This window comes from Apteryx rowi, unplaced genomic scaffold, assembly GCF_003343035.1.
Source record: "Apteryx rowi isolate R43461 unplaced genomic scaffold, aptRow1 scaffold_496, whole genome shotgun sequence".
Lineage (NCBI taxonomy): Eukaryota > Metazoa > Chordata > Aves > Apterygiformes > Apterygidae > Apteryx > Apteryx rowi.
Genome location: NW_020450756.1, coordinates 83,686 through 105,226, shown reverse-complemented (window position 1 = coordinate 105,226; position 21,541 = coordinate 83,686). Strand labels below are relative to the sequence as shown.

At 36.9% G+C, this 21,541-nt stretch overlaps 1 protein-coding gene across 2 annotated transcripts in view; it reads left to right on the top strand.

Moving 5' to 3' along the window:
- The window catches only part of INO80C (INO80 complex subunit C), a 32,213-nt gene extending 11,501 nt beyond the window's left edge, over positions 1-20,712 (top strand). The window contains exons 2-5 of one of the 2 annotated variants that reach the window (XM_026079238.1): positions 9,408-9,518; positions 13,181-13,292; positions 15,042-15,109; positions 19,970-20,712. In XM_026079238.1, coding sequence (XP_025935023.1) covers positions 9,408-9,518; positions 13,181-13,292; positions 15,042-15,109; positions 19,970-20,101 — 423 coding nt within the window. In that variant the 3' untranslated portion in view covers positions 20,102-20,712. The remainder of the gene's footprint in view (positions 1-9,407; positions 9,519-13,180; positions 13,293-15,041; positions 15,110-19,969) is intronic. The other variant, XM_026079239.1, reaches the window with a different exon arrangement.
- Positions 20,713-21,541: the final 829 nt, after the last annotated feature.

Here is a 21,541-nt window from a genome sequence, read left to right as displayed (position 1 = left end):
TTGCCTTTTTGACATGTTGGTTTGGTATGATAGTCTTAAGCACCTGTATACAAATGAAGAAATCGTCTTCTGAGAATCTTTAGACTGTAATGCTAAGCTTTTGCATTAAGATTGGTTACAATTTCTAATGCATTATGACAGCAGTAGGTATAGCTAGTGGAAATGTAATAGAAATAGAATGTGAATTTTTATCTGCTTAAAGTGACAGTTAAGACAGACAATAGGAAGGGCCAAAGTGTGCAAAAGTAAAATTTTCTTATCCTTACCAGTTTAGCAGTTTACCACAACATCAGGATCTAAAATTAGATTCTTCTAGTTCAGGTATCTGTATTTTTCCTAAGGATAGACTAGAAACTTTGTAAGACAGATATACCTATCATTACTACAAACTAATTAATTGCCTTTCCTTTAAGAGCATACTCAAACTTTGGTTCCTCTAGAAATGGATAATGTTTGGCAGAATAAACTAAAATCAGGAAACTGAGCATTTTTTGCAGAACGGATTTGCTTTCTCATCAGCCACAGGAGTCAGTATCTTTTTGCTTTCCTTATATCTGGTTCAGTCACATGTAGATGAATGGACTTAGATTCTTCTCCTGCCTTGGCTAAAGCCTGTTGTTTGGTAGTGGGATTTTGGTATTGCTCCCTGAACAGTATTACAATATTTACAGCACATGAGCATATTTTAATTCTCCATTCTTTTTCCTGCAATCCTTTGACCTTGACTGTTACATATCAGATGATGTATTTTAACCTTTAGGAAGCAGTCTACCCAAAATCCTTGACTGAACTGAATTTTTCTGTTTGGAGAAAGCTACAGGCAGTTTTTATAAAATTTCAGTTCTGATTTACTCCTTGAATAGTCTTTTTTGCTACTATGCTTCCATTCATTTTCAGTCATAAAACCCATCAATTTATAAGATTTTTTTCTCGTGAGAAATCAAATTCCTCTGTTAATGGGCTCAGTTTTACCCTTAGTATGAACTAACATGTGCTCTTTCATTCCATATATACTGAAATTTTTTGCTCCAGAGCTGCTTCAGCATGCCATTCATCTCCTGAATTTGAGTTACAATTTTCTTAATAAAGAAAACTGTCAAACGTTATAAACAAGGAGTAGTCCCAATCCACCAAATGAAATCTAAAAGTGAGAGATCCTTTGCAATTATTTAAGCCAAAGGGAGCTTTGTGGCAATGCAAATTAAACCAGGCCTTTCTGAGATAGTGTGAAGCTGTTCACAGTTGTGTCCCAATTACATTTTATTTGAGGCTTTTCCCCATAGAAAATAGTATTTTTGTTTCCCCTTAAAATATCTGTAACTTATAAAACTTGGTCTATCATAGTGATTGAAAGTTTTTAAATGGAAAAATATGTTTGGCATCTGAAATCTCTTGAGAAGAGATCAAAGCTTTTATTAAAGATTGTTAGTCTGTTTCTGTATTTGAAATTTTAATAAGTTTGAAGAGAACAAAGTAAAGTAGAGTTTTGCTGGATTTGTTTTCTTTTTAAAGTGAGCTGTACCTGTGGAAAAGGGATTTCTTGTGTAATGAAATTGCTAGGTCTTTTTCCTCCAGGTTTTCAAGAAATGTTTGAGAGGTGGGAATGTAATTAAAATCTTACCCTCCCTTTGGCTGCATTTTTAATTTTGAATTCAAACCCTCATGCAGTATAATAGAGCTTTGCTTTAGGGTGCTTTATACCTCTATCAAAGTAACTAAAGTAATTAGTATTTTATACATTCTGGTAAGTACTTTGTCACTGAAAGCACGAGTGCAGGTGAATGATATTGGTTTGAAGCTCAGGCAGTGACGGGACCCTAAATGAGAATGTCGCCCTTTAATCAAGTCTTGAAGTCTATGGTATTGAAATGCCCTGCAGAGAACATAGCAAAGCCATCCATCACCTTGTGACAGTCCAGTCTTTTAGTACATGAGTAAAATTTTGTTCAGCCTTTCTAAGGCAGTTAGAATATAAGATGTTTTCAGTCATCTCAAAACATCAGTATAAAAGTTTGAAAGGATAACGTACAGACTGCTTTCTGGAGAATGTATATGCCTTGATTACCTTTATTTATTTAGAGTGTAGTTTAAATATTTTCCATGGCCTGCTTCAAATCCCCCCCCTCTTTTTTTTAATATACCCAACAGACTGGATTATTTCTAAGTTTTAGTCATATGTTTGGAGTTAATTAGCGTAGCTGATTAATTCTGGATGCTCAGTGGATCTGTACAGTTAGTTAGAAGGGAACTGGTATCTTAGAAAGGGCAAACTTTTTGTTATTCATCTTCAAAATTTTTGCAAAAAGATACTTGAATATCAGTGATGAAATTAAAACTTTTCTATACAGGTAAGTAAGCTTTCACCTGCTCCCCACATAAGAGTCTTTCTTCAGATTACTGGTACTTGTTGAAATAGTGTTACTAAGTCGTACCTGTTGACAGCTAAACAATTAGCCAGGTACTAATATAAAACCGTGGCAGCCTCCTTTTAACTCTCACTCAGCAAAGTACTTTGACACATGAGCTGCCAGATTTACTCACCATTCCTCCTCTGGGTAATGGTTAGAAGCAGCTGAAGTAATTTAGTCAAATGTACTTAGAATTATAAACTATTACTATAATAATTTAAAAAATCTCACTTCAAGTTTTATGTTGTTATGTTTGCTTTTAACTGCCCTTCCTTAGCAGCAGCATTTGAGGAAACTGTCATAATTTAAACAAAAATTATTTTTGTTGTCAGGCATTTGGGTTTTACCTTTTATGTCAATGGAGGCAAAAACCTGCCCCTTGAACCTTGTCTTTTCTGTTAGAGGCTGAGTTGGCAATGATGAAACCCCTGTGACTTAAATGGATTTACTCCCAATTTACCCTGTATGCATTGCTGAACATATTGCCCACTCTACCAGCTGGTCGAATCCAAGAACGTTGTTCTGCACTGTGTTTAATATCTGTTTTCAACTGGCTACTACTCAGTTTCTTTGTGTTTAGTAAATTGAGGTTTTTCAGTACCCTCTGGAACAAAATTTGCTGTGGATATGCAAGATTTTTTTTTTTTTTTCCTTCCTGGCATTTAAACAGTTTCAAGCTGAGATCTTTTTTCTCCTTCCCCAAAATAAGCAGATGAAAACTTTTCATCGTTTTGAAGGGAGAACATTCCTAAAACACTACCATGTACCAGCGTGCTGAAAGAGAAAGGACTGGGGAAATTTATCAGGCTTCAGTTTAGTGTGTGCAAAGAAGGAGGGAAAACCTTTTCCCACCGAATCCAAGAACGAGTAAAATGTAACCAGATGGGGAAGACATGATTATACATGTTACTGAGTAACGCCTTCCAGCAAGCCTTTCCATCACGGAAGTGGAGAGAGTTAATCTCGATGGTCAAGAGAGAATGCGATGTCTTCAGCCCTACTGAGTCTTCAGTGAATTTGCTTTTGGAAATGCATTATTCTCATAATGCTGGTGATGGGAAATTTTTAGCTATCATTTTAAGTTGAGAGTAAACACATCTAATTCTGACACTTTTCTCTGTGAATTGTTCCCAGCAGCGTAAAGAGCTGCACTTTTGTCTGACAGACCGCATGTGCTCAAGTTTTTAATGGCTCGTGTCATCATGCAAAGTTAAATGAATTAAATATTCAGAATGTGCCTGTGCCAGGTTTGTTATATAGTGAGAGCAAATATATTAATCAAAATAGCCTAATATATGTTCTAGGATGAGCAGTATTAGCTGAGACTCTGTTAAATAGCTGACATTCAAAGTCTATTCCCAATTTGGTAAAGTCTGCTCCTATCATTGCTGCTGTCATCTAGTGACATCTGTAGTATGTTTCTGTACACAATTTTCACTCACTGTATTTGGCTGCTAGTAAAAATATGGGTTTAACCCATCCATTGCAGACATTACCATTTTGTTCCCTGGTTACATGCCACAGCTTCATTGGGATGTCACAGAATTTGAAACAAAGCTAAAAGTTGAGTAAGTTGCTACAGGCTGAATATTGTTGCTTTAAAAGTAACCTATCAGAGGGAAATTAGACAAATACCAATATTGAGGCCAAGTTAAAACAAATGTGTCAATAAAATTAAGAATTTCATTGTGGTATTATTATGATTATGGAAATCAGCTGCCAAAAGTAAGTAAAATACTTTATTTAATTTACCTTCACATACAGTGTTTGGAGACAAATGAGCTCCTCAACAAACCACATTTTGTTCTCGGGGCAAAATTTTCACCAAGTTCAAGGGCTTGATTCAGAAGCAGATTCTCACCTCTCACTTTTCAGTAGTGCCCTAGTCATCACTTTAAGGCAGAGCCAGAGTATTAGAAGTATTGAGCACTGATAAAATGGATTTCAAAGCAAAACAAAAACAAAAAACTACACAGATGATGATCTTCATCTACATTTGCACTATTAAATATAGTGTTAAAACTGACCAACCATCATGCCAGAATTGCACAAAAAAAATCTTTAAAATTTGGCTTTTAAGTTTTAGAAAGTACTTTTTATACTTGGTAAAATCCTAATAATCTATCATAATGAAGCAAGATCATAAAATGTAATACAAAAGTAGATAGGAAATGATTCCTCGGCACAAATCAGTTATTGTGGTATGCAGCTTTCATCCTTGGAAAAAACAAGAATGACAATTCAGACAAGCAATTTCATAATAAACTAATTCCACACGGTATTTAGTCCCATCACAGACACCCATCCCAAACCCCACAATGCTGATTCCACCTGGAAATAGCCAAAACAAAGAATTCAGCTTCCATGTTCTACAAGTTTTTGCTTGTCCTCTCCTTAAATAAAACCAGACAGATGGAGAAATCTTTGGGAATGATGTGAAAACCAATACATCTGCGGTAGGGAATTTGGAACAAAATATATTGAAAAATTAATACATCTACCAAAACCTAAGATTGAAACTAATATGTGAATAGGCAGCCTCCCAATGTGAGTTTTCTCCCAGTACAGACAGCATATACAGTAGAGTCCAAACTAGACTCATTCCTGGGGTTTTGGCTTTATTCAAAAGAAACCAATGTTAAGGTAGCAAGCTTAGCTCAGGTCTCTTCCCCAGACTTGGCTACTCTTATGGCTAATCTCTTAGCACTCCTGAGTGTTTGCCGTAGGCCTTCCCTTGCTCGAGAATTTTCGCTGCCTTTTAACTAAGTGGAGTACTGAGCGCTCTTCCTTACTGCGCAACAACAGTCCAGTCCTGGGCTGGAAAGGAGAGGGCTGCATCCTACTCAGCTGGGATGCACTGAAGCACTTGATAGATGGTGTTACAAAAAGAAATGTGAAATCTATTCATAGTGGAAGGCTGAAGGGTAGATGTTGCTAACCTGTCACATTGTGGTTGTAGTTAAAATTCAGCTAAAGTGCGTAAACACAATTAATAAAAGGAATAAAATGGCACAAGTGATCCTATAAGAAGCCTTTGACTGCTGTTCTACACCCTGTACAACATGCAATTCCAGCCGAGGTTGCTCCGCACCTGGCTAGGGAGTGTACTGCAAGGAGGAGGGCAGAGGAAGGTAAAATAAGAAGTGGTGGCAGCATGGATTTATCATTCATTGGAGTAAGACTATTGTAAGCATGTTCATCTATACTAGAATTGCATCTTCATTTGGCTGTGTAGATGTACCCTACATATGAATACAGACTGTTTGGTGACTACTGCAGCACAAATTCCCTGTAACCCTACATACGCAAACCACGGTTTAAAAGCCACAATGTAGTTATAAAGTGCACATTAAAAGCTTCTTCATTCTCTCTCCTTAAAGTGTGTATGGAGCTCCCCATCAAGGACGTTTACATTACAAAATCAGTTAAAAAGAAGCTTTAAAGAAGCTATCAAGAGTTTTAGCCTATGGTTGCACTTTTAAGTCTTATGGCAAAGCATTTGGTTTATTTTAGGAGACTGTGGGTTGAGGGAGTTAGCTAAGTGGCTGGCTGGATAGTGAAAATGTGAATTTAGCAGGAAGGGGAAGTTACCCCACACATGACTTAGGGTTACAGCACACACTGAACAGTATATGTTCCCTGGTAGCATACACTTCCTCACTGTGCTGATGAGACTATGATCTCTTAATAGGACTACAAAGGGGAGCTGAATTCATTCCTGTTTTTTCACACTAGCACAAGACAGTGAAGAATGAACTATCTTACAAACTAATGACCAAGCAAACAAACACATTTGAGCAACATTGCTCAACTGATGTTAAAAGTTTATTACCTTTACTGTGCAGTAATTGTCTGCTGGGGAATTATCTTTCAGGCTCTAAATAATGTTTTGTATTTATCACTGTATTTCTCACTTTCAAGATGGATTTTACAGTACAAAGGTAGATCTACACTGGTTAAAATTCATTTGGCATCACTCCCCATCCCTTTAAGAACTTAAAAAWATATATATCAAACCTAAAACATTAAATGATGTTTCTTATGTTTTAGATCCTGCATTTTAAAATATATATTGGACAGATTTGTAGAATTGTTGAGAAACTTGCAGTTTGGGGTTGAAAAACTCCTAAAGATATCAACTCCGAATTCTGCACTGTAAGATCATTTCAAAGCTCTGTACTTACAGGAGTTCACTCCTCTGTGCAGTAGCAAATTTTTCTGGAAGTAGGGCTTCTACAAAACTCTCTAATGTTTTTCCAGAAAGAAAAGAACGCTAGCTGAATATCTCTCTTCCATAGTGCTGTTGCTATAAATCAAGAGTTTTCATACAAGCAGTGCTGATTGAAGTGAAACCAGCATGCCTCTCCAGTATGTTTTTATCTCAGTTTCCAGCATTTAGCTGGGATCATAGTTCTCAGTTTTATTTGCTTCCCAGTCTGTCACAGGGCTCCCAAATTGTGATACCAATTGCACACCACTATGGTATGCAAGCTGCTTTAGTCTTGCACACCAGCCTTCTCCTTGGAGAAGACAACCTCCTCTCTCAAATTGTCCGCAACAGACCCAGAAGCTACTACTGTCACTACGTCTCAGTGGGACGGGAGGTTTGATGGGTGTTCATGTTGCCTGGAAATGCAGCAGCTCCTGCTCTTGCTGCCTCTGCCACTGTGAGAGTGATACCAGCACAAACAAAATTAAGAACTTCTGGCCTATAACGTGAGTTATCCCAACTCTCAGTAGCACTAATACCTGTAATTCCTTAGGGGTTAGTCAGGAAAAGAAACTACATGTAGAATTTACATTCATGGCTTGTCCTGCCAGGAACAGTTCCTCACTTTCCCTCCCAATGTGCCAGCAAGATTAGCACTGAATCCATACAGAAAAACTCACTGAAGACAGGGAGTATAATACCTAAAGGTATCCAGCTGCAGAAATTAAGGATTGTATGTATAAGGAAGCTTTTTCCCCTTTACTGTTTAACCACTTTTATTTGCACTGTCTCAATACGCTGGCTACTGTTTAAGCCATTGTTCAAATACTACTCAGAAACTGTTTCAGAAACAACAGAATATTTAGGAGTCCTTTGAAGGGGCAAAAGTGATAAAGTAATTAATTGAGGACTGAATTTAAAACCAATCAAATGGTACCAAGTAAAAGGAGCGAGTGCTTTGAAAAATAACTACTGAGTGCTGAGTCCTTCAGTTACAGACTTCACATTACTATGAAGAGTATCAAAGAGATAATTTATTCATCAGAAATAATCTTGTATCTCAAGCCTTGACTTTCTCAAGATTAATGTTTGCTGCTGAAATCTGAAGTGTTGGACATGCATGCACAAGAATATGGTCCTGGGCATAGGTTGAAACGCAGCTACTGATTCTATAAAGCCACTTTATTCAGGGTTGCATAAAATAATATTTTCTCTATGCAGTGTCACATAATGCATATGTTTTTAAACATCCATCTGCATTTCTTTTCTGTTTTTGACAGTCAGCATTTTAGTCCTGTCTTTCGCATGGGAAGAATTAAGTTTAAGCTGCAGACTTCAATGCTGCTTCCAGTGATGTTATTATGACAGTATTCCCAGTAGTGTGGGCTTATAGAGGACTGTATTTGGTTTTCAAAATAGATCATCCTCATTAATACATTTTAATTTAATAAGATATCAGAAATGTGACAATTTTATTTGAATGATTCTTTATACCATACTTGGAATATTTAAGACCTCTATCTTTGCTTTGTTAAAAACAGTCATTGTTGAATAACTGATGTATTTTCCCAAAGTAGTATTCAACTTGCATAGTTCATAATCCTGTAATTACTTATGCGTAGTTAAGAATTCAAACACTTCCCTTGTAATCACACAGGGAAGGATATGCTGGATCACAGCCTTTACTATATATTCTTGATTTCTAGGAGCACTCCCATAATTCACTAATACCTTTATTTCTCTTACTTAAAAGAGTATATACTAACAAGGAAGGTTTTGCACTGCAGGTTGTTCACAGAAAAAAGAAAAAAAAAAACCTTTTTTTCAGAGTATTATCTGTCTGAAGGCAAAAGTACGAAAACATTTTAACCACCCATTCAGTAAATATTGATTTAGTTTTTACCCAGGCTTTTTGTTCTTCAAGAAAAAAGCATCAAGGCATGAAATCCTATTGATTGAACTGCTGAACTCAATGGCAAAATTCTCATTGGCTTTAATATAAGTCAGGATTTTACTAGGAACATTTGTGTATGTAGAGTGGGCTAGTTCTGGTAGCGTGGATACGTACAGGGCACTGTCAAAATAAAAAACAACACAGAATCAGCCATGCTGCTATCAGAAATTGGCTACACTGTCACACAACATTTTTAGCTTTCCAGTCACACATGCACGTGCTCCCACTGCTTTTCCCCCTAAATAAATAAACTGTAAAGAAAAGCATAGAAAATACAAACCAGTACCCCTGCAAGGTCTGTATGTAAAAAAACATATAATACATTTTATATATAATAATAAATAGTACATATTTTCCCCTCAATCCTCCCTCAGGCATGACTGAAGTCCAGGATGGAGAATAAACTGATTACTCAGTTATTCTTTAGAACTTTGAAATAAACTTTATAAATTTTATACTATTTATTTTTTTTGATTCTTTAATACTGAACTTTCTGAAACAAATCCAATATACCTCTCTGCCTATTTCTGGATTCATATGCTCTCTTGCACTTTAGAGAGATGGCTTTCATCAACAGTGAAATAAAACCTATGCTGTTTTTATTCAGTGAGTTTTGGCCACTGTGTTCCCCTCTTCCCTTTATGCATCAGTTGTAAACTGCTTGACAGATAATTCTGTTTCATGCTTCCCCACTGCTGGCATGTAACTTCTTTAAAGGTTTAAGAGAGAGAGAAAGGCCAAGCAGGCAACAGATGATAGGTAATAAAGCAAAGGGGTCAGTCTCCTGTTGAACTTGCTCAGATTAACAAGCAGTAAGACTGTGTTCTTTCTTCAGAGTACAGGTGGAGAGACCATGAATGAAAATAAATTTCTGAACACAGATTCCAGCACAGGATCAGTGGAAGCAACCATCAAGCCATTACCATTTAAAGATCTAAACTTCATCGTAAGTATATTATTGTAACAATTTGATATTATAAACTCTTCAAATAAAACCTTAACTAGGATTCTATTTAATCATATTGCTGATGTAAATATTAAGAAAGTCAGCTTAACAGCCAAATAGAAGGTCAGCAGTTTTTAAGAAAATCAGCTCAAGTCCATGCCACATTATGGTCCAAAGTGCACATTATAGTATAACATGAAAATGGCACTGGACCAGAGGCAGAACTGTAATACTACATTCTGGAACAGAGCCAGCAAACCCGCTAAATCAAAGTATGTGCAGAAGCTTTATGGTGTGATATATCACAAACTACCATAGCTAGAAAGGAACAATTTATACTACTGTAAACGTAGGAATCCCATCTCCTAGCTCTTAGCCAAGGCAGGCTGCAAAATAATTGAACTAAAAATCAGCCACATAGTCATTAGCAACTGGCATTTTGCTCCTCTCCCAGTCCCTGAAACTCTGACAGACCTTTGGTGCCTGTTCTTTCAGTAATTGCTAGATTTAGCAGCAAATGCTCTGTACTCTTCAGAAGTCTTGCCTTCCAGTGTTCAGAAGTCATGTAAACTCTGACAGCTGACGAAATACAGGCTGCTAAAACAATGTGAGGTTTAAACTAGGGGAGAAGGTGAGGGAAGACTAGAGCTAATAATGCAATCGTTGTTGGGTTTGTCTTTAATATTTTTTTATCTTCCCTGTTAGGACCAACTCCTTGACACACTGTACAAATGCTTTCCAGACCAGTAAACTCCTCAGACTGCTAGCCCTAAGTCAGTACTTAGAAAGAAGCATTTTATCCCAGATTTAATTTTGTATGAATAAGATACAGTATCCCACAGCACATTGTGTGGCTTTATATAGCTCACTAAGCAAGAGTTTGGCAGGGGTATAAAATTCATCTCTGACTTGCAAGTTGTTCTGTGTCTGCTTTGCAGACTGCTTCTGTCATAAGAGGAGCAGTCAAACTATTGTATACTTTGCTCACTCTAATTCTCCAGTGAGCACCAGCCTCTTTGGGGAACAGGGCTTAGGGAAAAGCTCATTTGTGCCCAGATGCAGTCCATGTCACTTCTGTATAGGATTTAAATAAATAGCCATTAGGCCTTATGCTCATTTCTGAGGGACATCACCATTGCCAAAGAGGCAATACTGTCTGCCTACTTGAAATAACAATGAATGTACAGAGCCTTTGACAACTGTTCCAGTAATAATAGGTAGTTATAATAAAAACTTGACAATAAATTGTCCTCCCCAATACAATAACTAATCTGAGAAAAAATGTATTGAAATTTAACTAGCTTTTTGTCTGCATGAACTGCTAGAAACAATTGTGATGACTTTTGCAACCTTCCAGCCTAATTTGCCTTAAAAGGAAGAAATTAAATTAAATCATGCATATCTCTTAAAAATATACCTGAGTTTAAAACTGTTAGCTCCTTGCAGAGGATAGATTTTTTTGGACCTACTTTAAAAACAGAGAAGAAGGAAGAAATCACCTTTTTCTAAGCAGTATTACCTGACTGGAAGTCACATCCCTTGGGGGGGGTGGAGTACCTTCTGACAACCATGCAGAGCAAGGAATAGCGCTACCCAGAGCTTTCCCTGAGCCTCCCCAGTGCAGAGGTTGTTTGGTTAATTTGCACTTGGCAGTTGTTGCCCTTTGATTGTAGGTATGTGAGCAAAGACTCAGCCCCGTTCCTTGGGGGCATAAGTGCATATAAACCCCATGTTTGGCAATCCTGGACTGAAGAAATACTGCAGCAAAGTATTCCTTCTACCTGCTAAATGGAGACATCTTAACTAAATAAAGGAGCAAAGCACATGCTATCAAGGCCTCTAATAAACATTTCCTGTCAATAAAATTTCAACTTTGGAACCCTTGTGGAAAGATGCCACCAAACTGAGAGGGGCCTCCTGCTGCTTAGTCTCAGCAAACAGCTCCAAAGTCAGGGTCTGCCTTTAGCAGTATAGCTACTTGCATCCCCTGCCTTTAGAAAACACACAGCACTGAATTGAGCTGTGGAGTGCTCCAAACATAATGTAAACAGTCTAATCTGTGTATTCTCACCTGTTTTGCTTCTTTAAAACAATTGAAAGTAATTTCCAGGTACTTAATCAGCACATCTCATTTTGTTTTCATGTAACTTCAAATGTTTGTTAGAGTCACACATTTAAGTAAAATATAGCAGGAAATACAGTAGTTACCAATTTTGATCTTGCTTCCTTTTTTATTTGCCTCTCCCATTCCCCTAAACAGACACGCAGACCCTCATGTAGATTTTTCTGTAAATAATCATTTCTAGTTTACTGTACAGAGGACAATATCAACTTTTTCTCATTATCGAAAACAAGAATCAAACTGGTAGCAAAACTTTGTGTTTGATTCACGGCTTACTGAAGTCGAGTAGACTTCCTCTCAGCTTCATTTGGCTTCAGATCAAGCCATAAGTGCCAGTTTATGAGAAAACAGATTACTGAAAAAAAAAAAATCATGCAATGTTGTGGGGGAAAATTCATGTAATGGACTTGGATTAGAAATGTGGTAGTACATCTGTTTTCATCCCATATTCCTTACAATGATCTCTAGATTACTTGGGTGTTACTCACAGAGCAAGGATTTTGATGTAATTTCTATATTGGATATTCATTGCCAAAAAGGTTAAGATATGATCAGCTCATGAGCATCCTTCTGAATATGATATATTACATTACTTCTGTGGAGAAAAATCTTTCTCATTGAATCCTTCTTCCTATCATTATCAACTATTTTACATGCTAATTTATAAAACAATCACAGCAGAAGTGTGCAGAATTTTGCCAAGTTTTGATAGGACTGATGTGGCAGGTAGTAATTATTAACAGAGATAACAACAACTCTCCAGTTGTAAGAACATTTTCTTTTCTGACGTAAAGCTGAAAATCTGCGTCCTTTGATCATTTAGAAGTAGTACAGTATGTGGTGCATCTTCTGCCTCTGGAGGGACATAAATAAATTACTCCATAGCAATCACATTTTATAACTGAAATTACTATTATAGTATCTGTAGAAAGCTTTCTGTTAGTGTAGCTTTCAAAATGCAAAACTGTCTTGCCAGCCAACATTCTCTTATTCTTTTTTTTATTATTCTGTCTTCTATCATTTGGAAAAAAAACAAAATTTCCAGAAAACTTCTGATAGTACTCATTACATCTTGCAAGATCAGCTGTGTTTTCTACAGCCATAGATAACTTGAAAGAGAGAGAGCTGCACCTGTAATTTTCTATATGCCATAAAAAGGAGGGAGAGAATTTAGCCATGTAATCGCAATTTTAGACACAACTTCATAGCAATAAGTTCTAATATGATGGAAAGTACATACAGAATCCTGTAATCTCAGACTAAACCTAACCACATTGATTTTCTATTTCCATGTAAAAAGCAGATTTTCATTTCCTTCAGTTAATCCAAAACATAGTAGCTCTGTCACAGTTCAAAAGCTTTGTTTTTCTTGCAAGATTAAAGTGTACAGTATGTTAGTCTACTGACTAAGTAAGTGGGGATAACAAATGGTTCATGACAAGATGAGATGTATCAGAAAGACTATGAAATAAAAGTGTCAAATTCTGAAATAGCAATCTTTATTTATTTTTTTCTCTAAACATCGTGCTTTTAATTCTAGCACTCCAGCATTGGTGGAGCAGCAGCTGGCAAGAAGAACAGAACTTGGAAGAACCTAAAACAAATTCTTGCTTCTGAAAGGGCATTGCCATGGCAACTAAATGATCCTAGCTGTAAGCTGCTTAGACACTTTGCATTTATTTATAAATAATAAAATCCACACAAATAACTTTCCTTAAAACAAAACTGAATTATTTTATCAGTGTATGCAGTATCCTACTTTAACAGAATCCAGTAATACATTTAAGATGAGTTCAACTACAGTCACCAGCACTAAATTGAAAGTAAAGGGAAGCAAATAATTTTGAGTGTTGTAAGAAAGTTCAAATACATTTGGGGAGAGAATTTAATGAAGGAAGTATATTTATCAGAAACAAGTCATAAATTGCTTATTCCCATCAAGTTTTTGTCACCTCAGCACTGCTGAGGAGCCTCCTCCTCTGCATATAGCTCTCACGTCTCCTGACAGGTAAGTCTGTACTGTGGTGGCTGTTGCTTGATTAGCTGTATTTGAACTGTTTTCAAGGGAGATTCAGTTAGCCACATACTTGCAGTAGCTCAGCCCTCAGCCCAAACTTCCTATCCAGCTCCTTATCTGAGATTCTTGGGAGATTTTAAATCTGCATCACATATTTAGTTCAGCATAGCTGAAACTGCACTCCTGATTTACAGCTAACTTGTGTACATCTATAGGAGTGGAGTTACAGCAGTGTTTCTAGTCTAGATATATCCAAGTCTACTCATAAAGTGGGATACTATTCAACATAGCTAGAGGCAGAATCCAATCCCTGGATTTTACTTAAGCAATTGGAGGCATCTTAGAGTTGAGCACATGCATATACTTTTTGTCAGACTTGGTGCTTTATCCAAAAATAACTGCCATTTTTGTGTTTTAGACACCACTATTATAGAAAAATGTGGATTACTGTGTGCTCCTGCCTATTGTAACCGGCAGTCTGCTGATGTTGCTATTTCCATTACATTCTATTTGCAACAGTAAATTTGCAATCTATTTTTTAAGAGGGTGGAAAAACAAATTCAATTGCATATTTAAAAACAGCTGTCTGTGGCATTTGTTTCTTTTGAATTGATGGATTATGATTTAAATACTTGATAGGGATGGAGCATTTCAGTTTATTGCAACATCTGAATCAGGTGCAAGGGAGATCAGGAAGGAGGAAATAAATGAGGCAGGTACAAAATATTTTTGTGAACATTAAAAAATGGGTATTTAACTACTGAAACATACCACTTGTATCTTAAAAAAGCAAATGAGAGTAGTTGCTATTTGTATCTAAAGGACATGAAAGAATAGCAATTGCCATCATTTAATTTTAACATTCAGATAATATTCTAGGTCACTGACTAGGCTTAAAGTGGTACATGCTTAAAGATTTATCTGATTTAAAAGATTATTTTGCTTTCCTGGATTACAGTATTTCAGAGCTGCAGTCTTGAGCAATGTCTTGTGGTCTTAACATTCAGCATATGCTAATGGCTATTCTTTGCAAATAACTCTGACTGCAAGGGAAGTTGTCATTAAGACTTGCAGGAAATCAGTGCATTTATAGTGCCGTTCAAATAGCTCTCTTGAAATTTTCCTTTTAGGGAGAGCAGTTCTGCTTGCTGAACTCTTATTAGTGAGGTGAGCAGAATCAGCCTATTAGTTACAATGCCAGCAGGCTAAATGTTTTCAGAGGTAATTCTGCTTCATGTTTATTACCTTAGTGCTGCTAGTTAATAGACACCTCAGGAGGTAAAGGCAGCGTTTTAAAGAAGTATTTGTTACCTCCTTACGTTATGGTTTTGCTTTTTAAAATATATATATGACAAACTGAACTTATCCCTTTGTTTCTCTCTAGATTTTAATATTGATGCTCCTCCCTCCTTTAAGCCTGCCAAGAAATATTCAGACATTTCAGGACTTCCAGTAAGTATTTTATTTTTCTCAAAGTTGGCATCTCACTTCCCACAACAAAATAAAGGTGGTGCTTGCCTTGTAAAAGATGTACTTGCTGAGGCTCCAGTTCAGCCTTATGCTTAACAGTAGTCCAGTGATTCAGGGCCAAAACCTTAATACTATCCTTATATCACAAAGCCCTCAGGATCTTAATAGATGCTAGGACAGATTAAATACCTTTTCCTGCCAGGTGGCTTGTCTTACACCACTTTCCCAGCTGTCGGGTCTGTGTAGTTCTCTATCATTCTTGATTCTCTAGTGTTACAGTGGGAGCTGGTAGCCTATAGTTTCCATCACTTCTAACTTTGCCAAACTTTAACCACAGAGACTGAAACTTTCCATGCTGAGCATTTGCCTGAGGATGATTTTTTTCATTACATCTTTTAGGGAAAGTTTCAAAAAGATGGTTCAGCAATTTCCAAGGATGAGATTAGGCAAAACTATATTGATTGGCCCACATTAAGAAAAATTCTTATAGTCATTGCTCTCAAACTTTCCCTCAAACAAATCAGTCTGAGCCAGACATTTGGCATGAATATTTAAGAATCTCAAATACCCCAATGCTTCAGAGCAGGAACTTGGGATTTTGGCAGATGCATAGCCTGTGTGTCACAGATAGACTCTTTTATATGGTTTTGTTAAAAAAAAAAAATTAAAAATAGCTTAGTCTTTGAAAGATCTTGGTTTGCACATGCTCAAAAAAGTATCGGTAGTTATAGTTTGGCACCTGAATTCTGCAAAGATTCTGTTGGCACAAAACATGAGTAAAGTCATTGAATTCTGCCCATCAAAAATTTTGTTGCTGCTGCTGTCACTGTTCCTATGTGGCATAAAGAATTTCACTTAAAACAAAGGTTAGTAACAGCATATCTTCTCACTTTATGGATGCTTACTTTCAAACCCCAGTGATTTATTTTGCAGAAGTATATGCATTTATTACAATTGAAATGAATGGGAATGTTGTATTTTGGACTATAAAAAGGGTTAAGTAGTGTTTATACTAAATAACTACAATAATGAAAATTTTGTTACTTAAAATTCCCCCAAGCAGAATTTCTGGGTCCCTCCTCCCAGTTTATCTATCTGTTTCTCATCCGTAGGGCACTATCCTACCTCACAGGGATGGTACCATCTCCTAGAGATATCTGTAAATGTACCTGCTGTTATGTTGATACAGTCTAACACACAAAAAAGCTCATCAGAAAATTAACAATTCTATCTTCAAAGTGAAATTTGAGCAATGTGCATCAAATAGGAGTATTCAATATATGGCATCTGTTGGGGTAGAGAGGATTAAACATCTCACTATGTGAACACCATGTATTCCATGCACTGAACAAGGTGAAAGTCCTTGTTGAGAAAACTATGGGTAAGCACTTAGTTAAGGACTGCCTTATAGTGGATACACAGTGCAAGGAATCAGGGGATGGCTATAGAGGCAACGGTAATCCTGCACATCCTAACATTTGAATTCTTGATTTGACAACATGTATTTTCTTTGACTTCCTTATTTTTGAAGTAATACATTAACATAAGGCATCTGGGAGATGGCATGTTTCCAGCCTGTGCTTCTCAGCATGATTTAGAAATGGAATGGGTTGCTCAGACCCAGGCTGGTAACCCATAGTGTTGAAGAGGGAATGGGAAAGCAGTACCTCCCTCACAGATGAGCTGGGAGACAGAAAATGCGGGAGATGATATAGTTCACAAATCCAGTGAAAATAATTCCCTCCAGCCAGACAGACTCACAGTATTGTACTCCTAAGAGTATTGTTTCATTATAGCAACATCTCATTTTCAGGCAAGGAGCAGGGGTCAGTTGAATAACGCAATCTGCATTCAGTATAAGGATGCAATGGCTGGCAGAACAAGGGGTAGGTGGACAAGTGAAATAATAACAAGTAGATTTTAGCAAAATGTCAAAAAATTCATGAAATAATACTCATCTTCATCCATTCCCTATCCTCCTCTCTTAGAGTTGTTTTGCAAGCATTAATAACATTCACAATAGGTGTTACTAGAGTTGCAGCAACATCTCTGACCTCTGAAGAGTTTACGTGGGGCAGGAGGCATAAGGGTGTAAGTGCTTTTCATTGCCCCCTCTCCAAGGAACCAATCTTGTACAGAGCTGGCCTTCAACATATATCAAAACTGGTCAGTCATTGCACCTATAACAAGATGACAGTGCACAGCAAAACGTAAGTGAAGATTGTGTCTGCACCAGCTAAGGATCGGTTTAGCCATAGGAAATACAGTGTTCCTGCCAGCTCCTCAGTTCTTCTTTACCAGCTCCTCCTTTGCATCAGTGATTTATATAGTTACTGTTCTAGCTCAGTATAAATAATGTCGTTTCTCTGAAGGTTCCATTCAGCACTACTTCTGTTTCTTATTTTTGTCTTTCCACTTTCAGCTTTTTTTTTTAAATCTTCCTACTTCTAAATGCACCTTGGGACAAGTTTCCTATTTTACCTGGCCTGCAAGGTTTCTTCAGACTACAATAAAAATACCATGTTGAAAAAAATCTTTTTTGTTAAGATAACTGAGACGGCCTGTCCTTTAAATTGCTACACCAGAAATGTTTCATAAGAAGCACTAAGTTTATTTTCAAGGTCATTTCCTATAGGAATATGCATGGGGTAAAATAATGTTTTTAGAAATCTAATAAGAAAAAAATCCGTGTATTTTCTATGTGGAATCTGAAAGCATCTGTGTAAAAATATATTTTCTATGAGAATGCTGGATTCCCCATGGAAAAAAAATAAAATAAATTCCTTAGCATTACTCATTTAGGGAAGAATTAAGTAATCTATCTTGTTAAAAAAAAAAAAAAGAGAGAGAGAGAGAGAGAAGTTTATTAAAACACTCATCAGTATATCTGCAGTTATAGTAACTACCACAATTAAATTCTATTGATCTTCTTCGCTTTCTGTGTGGTAAAACAAATGGAATTAAATTCACCAGTGGTTTGTAAGGCAGCTTAGAACTCAAAATCTATTATTTATGTACTTGTATTACTTGTATTATATACTTGTAATACTATGTATTAATTATGTACAATTGACATTGTAAAATAAAAGTATTATTTCCAAACTTGCAAGATGAGTATTTAGATATGCTGACATGCAAAACAAAGTAATTTAATCTAACGAAGATTAAAACAAACTTCAAATGTTTAAATTTCTCTTCCTTTCCTGAAAATAGATCAGCCTTGATACCGCAGGAACATATTGAGATAACTAACTTATTGTATTTGAAGAGCATGTATCTGTGGCCTTTGACTTAGTTTATAAATATGAGAAACTTTGCATTACTTCACTTTTCTGTTTTAATTATTGCCAAAGTAGCAGTAAAGTTTTCAGACTGAAATCATAGCATAAATTACTAAATCTCACTATATATTAGTTATGATATGTTAGTGCATACAAACATCTAATGGTACTGCCTGATAAGTAGTATGAGATGATTGGTAAAGAAATGCCACAACTCTTTTAACCTAGACTGGTGCACAACAGAAATTGTAGGTATTGTCTGGCTAGTTGATTACAGAATCATGAAAAGCAGTCTACTTGTTTAGGTTTTTCTTAGACATATGAGGCCAGAGTATAAAATAAAGTGTGAAATAAAAATATTTTTATACCTGGTGTAGCTGTAAAGTGGTGGCTGGACTGTTTGTTGGCCACATTAAATTAACATTCCAGCATTTCTTTGTAAAGAAACAAGCTACAAATACTCAAAATTTTCTGCTATATCTTACCAGGCCAGGCAATTAACTGGATTGAAATACGACAAAAATCTTCTCTAAATTGTTTTACTATGGACAACAGATCCTTCCAATATAAAAATGGTAGAGGTCTCAACACTTTAAGACTACAGATGGAGGGAATGCTGCAGTTTTTCCTGGCCTTTTCTTTTTTAGTAGAGGCGTCTTAAGGGATCTAAACTGCCTGCGCCTTGCAGCCTACCACCATCTCCTGTTAAGGAAACATAAATAAGCCCCTTTTAGAGCACTGGCAGGCATCTGGAATATAATACTAAAAGTGTCACAACTGTCTACTGGAGGCTAAAGGTGGAGAGGCGGATACCCTGGAGGCTGCCTTCTTCCAGCCCAGCTCCTGGGTTGCAGCCCTAGCTAGTCCAAGCTCAAGGTTTCTGTGGCAACAGGGAAGGGGGGAGAATGGAATGAACTTTCCCCTCTCCCAGGCACCCAAGAGCCAAATACAGCAGAGGATATAAGCACAGCCCAGGGTTAGCTGGCCAGGCTACTATCCTGAAAGCAGAAATTTGAAGCATAGCAAAAGATTGAGTTCAAATTTCTTATCAGTTCAGTCACAGAACCATAAGCTGAGACTCCTTTGCTTTAATAACCACTTTAAAGTAAATGAAAAGCTAAGTTGTATGCAGGAAGGGAAAAATCAGTCCAAAGCCATCAGAGCACCCATAATTCAGCCTCTTTGTGGATAATTTATTGGCAGCAGTCTGACTCTTTGGAGAGCTGCCTTGTGAGAGACTGCACAAGACACAGAGTTGCTAGGGTGAGTTTAGAGAGTTGTGGAATTTCTTTTGCACTGCATTTTGTATGAAGCTGTTTTAGCCCTCTGTTATGTTTAATGCATTTCAAATGTAATTTTATAGGCATCTATTAACTTCTCATAAGCTCTGACACAAGAGGAGAAAGAAAAAAAGTACTAACTTATGGTCACATGGTAGAACAGCAGTGCTGTTACTGGGAAAAGAAATACAAAATTCATTGGTGTTGTAATTAGATACTTCTTTAGTGTTCTGTTTTGAGATTTTCTTTGAATAGTGTCTTTGCCATTGTTTCTTTTTCAGGCAAATTATACAGATCCCCAGAGCAAGCTGAGATTTAGTACTATTGAAGAATTTGCCTATATTCGGATGCTCCCTTCAGACGTGGTTACAGGATATCTTGCTCTAAGGAAAGCAACAAGTATTGTTTCCTGAAGGGACCAAATGCTGTTGTATATCACTTGCGAACAGTGCTAATTCTCAGAATCATGATGGAAACTGACTGCAAGATTGAGATTCCTTAAAAATATTCATTTATATTTACATCTGGAAGTAGCTGATGATACATGGATTTGAAAGAACATATGGTTTTGATAAATACTGATATTTGTTAGTTTGCCAACTTGTAAGTAATTTGATTTAGTCAACAAAATAACTTAAATGTTAAGGATATAGGCCTGCATCCTAATGCCTGAGTTACATTAATTTCTATAGGGCCAGGATTTCACACCCACCCTGTATATTTTACATACTACTGTGGTTCAGAAGAGGAAAAAGTCATCTGAATAAAGGAAAAGGTACCAAGATACGCCAGCTTCTAAATCTGCCATGCAAATATGCTTGCTGCTTGGCTATGGAGAAGTTTGTCCCACCTGTAAAATGAAGCTAAAATACAAAGTGCTACTATTGTGGCGACTGTTGATGGTGTTAAGCATTATTTCATACAGATATTTAAATTGCAAGAGTTGTCAGCATAAATAAAGTTGGACTCAAATGTGTTTGAGTAAGCTATCCTAATGAATGTGCATAAAGGGATCAAATCAAAAGGTAGCTCTAATGTGATACTTTGTAACTTTTAAGTGCTTCATTTCATAATCTGAATTTTCTTCTACCTCTGCTTTCTTGTACTAATTTCCAGGACTTCTAAAAAAGCATTCTAAAAAGACAGGAATTCTGCTATGCAATGATGTTCTATCACCCAGATGGTCTTCAGCAAGGCAAGACCTCTTAAGTCTGTGCACCTTGAGGTACCTGAAGAGTAACCAACAGTAACTGAATATTGTTGTCCTTTAGAGGAAGCAGAAGGAAGGAGAGTTTAGATCCCTATCTGGGGAGTTGAGAAATACTTGCTAACTTGCTGAATGATTTCTGAAAATTGAGCTTGGGAGGAAGTAGGCAAAGTTTTTCTGCCATTCTTTCTTTTTGTCTTCTTCCTTACGACAGCTCACTGATTTGTTTTCTTCCCACTTCTGTGTCTTTGTCCCAGCCTTAGCTACCTGTCAAGTTTTGATTTCTTCATCTGGATACCAAATGCAGTATCAGCCATTCCTAGCCTCCAGCCACAGTCTGTGCCAGTTCGCTCCCATACTCCATAAAGTATCCTTTAGCTGTAGCAGTTATCCCACTTATCTCTCTGAGTCAACGGGTGTTGGCCAGAAAGACTGCTAGGCAAGTTTCCACTTGTTGTAAGAATGCTGTCTTCCTGCATGCAAAACTACCAAGCGCTTAATAGAAGATTTGTCCCATAGCTTTTTAATTACTAGATTGTCCTGGTTACTGAGGAGCTGAGCCACTGAGCACTAGTGAACACAGCAGTCCTCGTCTCATCCCAGCTCTGTCATGGACATTGTCATCTTGTACAAATCACATCATCTG